This window comes from Otolemur garnettii, unplaced genomic scaffold (genome assembly GCF_000181295.1).
Source record: "Otolemur garnettii isolate 467f Iridium unplaced genomic scaffold, OtoGar3 scaffold00023, whole genome shotgun sequence".
In the NCBI taxonomy this organism is placed as follows: domain Eukaryota; kingdom Metazoa; phylum Chordata; class Mammalia; order Primates; family Galagidae; genus Otolemur; species Otolemur garnettii.
In genome coordinates, this window is record NW_003852418.1 from 11378844 (window position 1) to 11385475 (window position 6632).

At 45.1% G+C, this 6632-nt stretch overlaps 1 protein-coding gene across 1 annotated transcript in view; it reads left to right on the plus strand.

Annotated features, from left to right (window-relative positions):
* The first annotated feature begins 4300 nt into the window (after positions 1 to 4300).
* Positions 4301 to 6632, plus strand: part of RNF114 (ring finger protein 114) — a 16363-nt gene continuing 14031 nt past the window's right edge. Inside the window, exon 1 of the mRNA XM_003787690.3 lies at positions 4301 to 4494. Within this exon, the coding sequence (XP_003787738.1) occupies positions 4355 to 4494 (140 nt within the window). The 5' untranslated portion in view covers positions 4301 to 4354. The remainder of the gene's footprint in view (positions 4495 to 6632) is intronic.

A 6632-nucleotide genomic window follows, 5' to 3' on the forward strand; every position in this document is an offset into this window, starting at 1 on the left:
GGCACAAAGTGAGACTGTCTCTAAAATAAATAAATAAATAAATAGTGCTGGAACGACTGGATGGCCATAGGAAAAGATAACACTGAATCCACATCTCCTACCCAGAAAAACTAAATAGAAATGAATCATAGGTCTAACCATAATGAGATACGGTGGCTCATACCTGTAATTCTAGCACTTTGGGAGGCTGAAGCAGGAGGATTGCTTGAAGTCAGGAGTTCAGAACAGCCCAAACAAGAGCAAGACCCTGTCTTTACAAAAATACAAAAATTAACCAAGCATAGTGGCACACACCTGTAGTCTTAGCTACTCAGGAGGCAGAGGCAGGAGGACTGTGTGAACCCGGGAGTTTGAGGTTGCAGTGAACTAGGATGACACCACTGCACTCTAGTCCAGGTAACTGGGTGAGATTCTGTCTCAGAAAAAAAAAAAAAAAAGGCTAAAACTATAAAACTTCTAAAGGAACCCCTTGGAGAATATCTTTGCATCCTTGGGGTAGGTGAAAAAAATTAATTTTCTTATTTATTTATTTATGTATTTTTAGTGAGATAGTCTCACTCTGTGGCCCTTGGTTTCACAGGAACCTCAAGCTCTTGGGCTGAAGCAATTCTCTCGCCTCAATCTCCCCAGTAGCTAGGACTACAGGTGCCTGCCACAATGCCTTTTTTTTTTTTTTTTTTTTTAGAAAGGAGGTTTCATTCTGGCTCAGGCTGAGGTTAGGGCAATCCACTTGCCTCAGCCTCCCAGAATGCTAGGATTATAGGTGAGAGCCACCGCACCTGGCCTGAAAATTTTTTAGATCATAAAGACCTAACAATGAAAGGAAAAAAGATCAGATTTTATCAAAATTAAAAATTTCTGCTCATCAAAAGATATTAAATTGGCTTCAAAACAGTGCAGGTGGTGGGTAAAGGGAGCAATTGATGATGGTATAAAACAAACATGACTGGTCATGAGTTGATAATTATTACAGTTGATTGACAAGTACATGTAAATTCATCATTATATTATCTTTATAGGCTCCGTGCCCATAGCTCAGTGGTTAGGGTGCAGGCCACATACACTGGGGCTGGCGGGTTCAAACTCTGCCCAGGCCTGCGAAACAATAATGACAACTACAACAACAAAAAATACCCAAACAGCTAGGCATTGTGGTGGGCACCTATAGCTCCAGCTACTTGGGAGGCTGAGGCAAGAGAATCACTTAAGCCCAAGAGTTGGAGGTTGCTGTGAGCTGTGACACCACAGCACTCTACCAAGGGCAACATAGTTGAGACTCTATCTCAAAACAAACAAACAAACAAAAAATATATATATATACACACATACATACGTATATATATTCTATTTATACATATTTAAAGTTTTCCATGAGAAAAATTTTTTTAAAAAACTATAGAAAGGTTTATAATGTGGCATATAAAACAAAAGGCACAGCTAAGAAAATGAATAGGCTAAACACAAACCGAGAAAAATATTTGAAATACATACATTTGGTAAAGGATTTGTATCCACAATACACAGGGTGTGCAAACGTTTGGTGTATTTTTATTTTATTTATTTATTGAGACAGAGTCTCACTTTTTTGCCCTAGGTAGAATACCGTGGCACCGTAGCTCACAACAACCTCAAACTCTTGAGTTCAAGCTATCCTCTTGCCTCAGTTTTTCATTTTTAGTAGAGATAAGGTCTAGACCTCCCAGAGTGCTAGGATTACAGGAGTGAGCCACCGTGCTCGTGCCCAGCCCCAGTTTGGTGTAGCCAGAGCAAGACCTTGTCTCTAAAAATAGCCGGGTGTTGAGGCTGACGCCTGTAGTCCCAGCTACTTGGGAGGCTGAGGCAAGAGAATTGCTTGAGCCCAAGAATTTGAGGTTGCTGTGACCTATGATGCCATGGTACTCTACCGAGGGCGACAGAGTAAGACTCTGTCTTAAAAAAAAAAAAGCATTTAAAGCTCAAATGTGTGCTAAGCCTTTTGGGATATCCTGATAAAGAACTCCTAGTACTAAAGAACAAAAAGACAACTCCATAAAAATGAACAGAACACTGAAAGGACACTTCGCAGACAAAAAACATACTTTGTGAAAGTTAAAAAAAGCAGGTTAGCACTACACATTCACTAGAATGGGCAAAATAAAAATGACTGACAACCAAATGTTGGTTGAGGATGTGGAGCAACTTATACATTGCTAGTGGGAATAAGAAATATTTGGAAAACCGTTTGGTCTGTCAGTTTCTAACAAAATGAAACACATTTACCAAATGATCCAGAAATTTGTCTATATAGACGCTTAGCTTTTAAATGTCTTGCAAATCCAGATGACCAAGTTTCTATCCTTAGCCAATGTCTCAAGTCACAGTAAACACATGGGGTGTAGTTTATTGTTAATGATAGTTGATTTAAATCCCTATTTCAATCAGTCTTGTTGATAATCCATTTTTTTGGTTCTAGTTCTTGTCAAATCTTACTAGATCATCACATGTTTAACCTAGTTATGTGGCTGACTTTGGTATAACAGAAATTGTAAAATCCTGGGAGAAAGCAATGAGCTGGTGGAGTAAGCGACAAAACGCAATTTTGTGGAGGCAGCATTTTTACGTGATACCTGTGTCTTTCTGGTTTGAGTCAGAATTATTGACAGCTGTAGTTCTAATACCTAGCATCCCAGCACTCCGGGATGCCAGGGTGGATGGATTGAGACCAGCCTGAGCAAGAGCAAGGCCCCCCCATCTCTAAATATAGCCAGGCGTTGTGGCAGGGCCTGTACTCCCAGCTACTCAGGAGGCTGAGGCAAGAGAATCACTTGAGACCAAGAGTTTGAGATTGCTGTGAGCTGTGATGCCACAGCACTCTATGGAGGGCGACATAGTGAGACTGTCTCAAAAAACAAAAGTGACCTATTAGACCAGGTGCGGTGGCTCACATCTATAATCCTAGCACTTTGGGAGGCTAATGTGAAAGGATTGCTTGAGGTCAGGAGTTTGAGACCAGCCTGAGCAAGAAGGAGACACCCTCCTCCCTCCCCCGTTGTCTTTATTAAAAATAGAAAAGATTGGCCAGGCGTGGTGTCTTGCACATGTAGTCCTAGCTACTGGGATGGCTCAAGAGTTTGAGGTTGCTGCAAGCTAGATTGATGGCCACCAGGCTCTAACCAGGAGCAACAAAATGAGATTCCTAAAAACAAAACAGAACAAACCCCCTGGGTTCCAGGCCTGCTCCTTTCTTGTGAGGTTGAAATTTATTCTGTCTCTTCAGTCCTCAGCTTCCCCTTCTACACAGAGCAGGAGTTGAGATATGTGAGCCCAATATTAAATACTGGCTCACCATTGCTAGACATTGGGGTGTCTCAGCGTGGTGTTAGCCGGTCTTTAACACCTACCTCTCCAATAATAGCTAACCTCTCTTTTCAGCATCAGTATGTATTAATAGTATTTTGTTTCTGGCGCCAGCCACATACACCTAGCCGGCGGGTTCGAACCCGGCCTAGGCCTGCTAAACAACAATGACAACTGCAACAAAAAAATAGCCAGGCGTCATGGTGGGCACCTGTAGCCCCAGCTACTTGGGAGGCTGAAGCAAGAGAATTGCTTGAGCCCAAGAGTTTGAGGTTGCTGTGAGCTGTGACACTACAACACTCTACCAAGGGCAACATGGTGAGCTCTGTCTCAAAAAAATTTTTTGTTTCCATATTTGTATTGATGTTTACAGTTCTCTGTATAAATAAATAATACTGATTTTCTATTTGCAGCTCAGGAGTGATATCAGCTCTTTCTGTATCATTTGCTTCCTTAAACTGAAAGAAGAAAAACTCCATTCGAAGAGAAAAAAGTAATAGAGCAGGTGGTGATGAACTAATGATTTAAACTTGGGAAACAGTGGCCCAAGCACACAGCCCGACTCATTCCCGCCAGCTTCTGGATTTAGCTTCCACAATTTTCTTTTTTTTTGAGACAGAGCCTCAAGCTGTCCTCCTGGGTAGAGTGCCGTGGCACCACAGCTCACAGCAACCTCCAACTCTCGGGCTCAAGAGAGTCTCCTGCCTCCGCCTCCCAAGTAGCTGAGACCACAGGCGCCCACCCCAACGCCCGGCTATTTTTTGGTTGCAGCCGTCATTGTTGTTTTGGCGGGCCCGGGCTGTATTCGAAACCCTCACCTTAGGTGTAAGCTTCCACAATTTTCGATTTCTCTCCGCCCCGCCCTCCCGCGGGAAACGAGGCCCACCCACTCGCCCCGCCCACAACCGAGCGCGCGGTTCACAAGCCCCGCCCCGCTCCTGCCCCGCCCACGAGGCTCGCCCCGCCCCTCAGGTTCCCCTTTCTCGGCCGCCGTTGCTCGGCGCTCAGGGACGGCAAGATGGCGGCGCAACAGCAGGAGCTTGAGGGCGGTGCGCAGCGGGCCGGGTCGGCAGCGGAGGCCGACCCCCTAGGCCGCTTCACCTGTCCGGTGTGCTTAGAGGTGTACGAGAAGCCTGTGCAGGTGCCCTGCGGACACGTGTAAGCGAGGAGCCTGGGCCGAGTCGCGGGGCGCCTGACTGGGAGGGGAATGGAGTGGCGGAGCGAGGCCCCGACGGGTGGAGGTTGGGGGTGAGGGCTCGGGGAGGGAACGAGGGAACCGGCCTCGAGGGGCCCCTCCGCGGGTCTTCGCGGGCTCCTGAAGGCCCGTGGAAGTCGGCGGGGCGCTGTGCCTTTTCGCCTGTCTGCTCCTGAGTGGGACAGCTACCGTCGGTTGAGCGCCCGCTGCGTTCCCGCGGCCTGTCAGACTCCTTCCCACACGTGATAGCGAAGTTGTGCCCTGCGGGACTTAGGTGGAGTCTCAAGTCCCTTGGCTAGTCTCTACATCGCTCTGAAAGTTTAGTACTTTTGGCGTCGTGTGTCTAGCTCTTGACAGTAATTTCAGTGTGCGCTAAAGTTAGAGGAACGCTGAAGTAGACCAAAAGAACAAAAAAAAGAGAAGTTATCGTGCAGATCTGGCCAGTCTGCCCTTAGCCGTGAAAGGCTTAGGGTTGGCACATAGGAATTTGTTAGCATTCCTACTTGTGTAGGAGGGTTTTTTTTTTTTTTTAGTCTATTTTCAATTACGCCTTCATGGCCTAAATACTGTTAATAGACTGGTTATGATGCGTAAGGCAGATACAGATGTGTGAAAATGTCCACTGCAGTTCCTAGGCAGTGGTAGGTGCTCTGAGGTTGGCCAATTTGACTCTGTTTTGAATCAGACACTCGTACTGTGAAAAAAAAAATGTAGAAAATATGACCACCTGCTCCTTGCCTCTCAGTTGGTATTTTCTCCATGGCCTTCCTCACTACTTACTCTGAGGGTCTTTGTCCTTGTCATTGGTGGTACCACTTTACCAGTCAGAATGCACAGTAGACGCCTGCTGAGACCCACAGGCATTTTCCTTCAGCACTGCTGTCGTGGATAGGAGGTTGGTTTTACAGGTGAATAAACTGTGGGGACTGAGACTTATTTAGGCCAAGTTCACCATTGCCTAATTCTTCCTGGATCTACTTCACCCGTCTTGTTAGCTCAGAGAAAAGTGCTTGGCACCTGGCAAAGGCTCCGTAGCCACATAGGTTGCTTTTTGCTACTTCATCTTCCCTTCACATAGTTTTAGGCTGTTCCTCTTTGCAGTTCTGTTACCCTGGAGCTCTTCTTGCCCCATCCACACATCTCTCACCACTACCCCCAAATCCCTTTCAGGCTTCCAGTCCAAGTTTAAGTTAACTCCCTGATTACCATCCTTATCTAAATTACTTCACTCCTCCTGGAAATTCCTTACTTCTCCTTCCTTGCACATAGCAAAACTTAAGCATTATCAGGGCAGTTTTTGCCTCTCTACTGTATCTATCCCCAGTCCAGTGTCTTGAGTATCAGTATTCCAATCTTACAGTGACCTGTCTGGAATGCTTTCTGTGTCAATTCTAGGGGTATAGTAAGGTGATTCTGCTGTCAGATTCTGCCAGTGAATTGATTATTAAATAAGTACTAATGTTCAAACTGCTATTCATTGTAGGTGGGAGGGTTACAAGGATCAAACCTTTGTGGTGGGTAAGGGGGCAGGGATCAGGTAGTGGTTGAATGAACTAAGAAATTAGAGTAGAAGCAAGCTTCATGAAGAGTTGAAATGGTTGGCTGGATGTGGTGGCTCATGCCTGGGGTCTTAGCACTCTGGGAAACTGACGCTGGTGGATAGCTTGAGCTCACAAGTTTGAGAGCTCAAGCTTGAGACCAGCCTGAACAAAAGTGAGACCCTGTCTCTACTAAAAATAGAAAAACTGAGGCAAGAGGATTGCTTGAGCCAAAGAAGTGAACGTTGCTGTGATCTCTGATGCTACAGCACTCTGCCCAGGGCAAAAGCTTGAGTTTGTTTTTTTTTTTAGATAAAGAGTTGTAGTGTCTAGAGTAGCTTTCTCACTGAGTTGTCTTATGTTTGTATCAGGTTTACTTAATTTTGAGTGAATTCCACAGACTTACTATCAAGCTTTGTAAAAAGGCTTGACCCAATACAGTTTTCTATCTGGAAAACAGCAAAATTTGAGGTTTTCTTGGTTCACTTGAGTAAGTGAACCTTTCCTAGGTGATAGGGCAAGAAACAGTAATGGCAATCAAACCTTAGCTTTTTTTTTTTTTT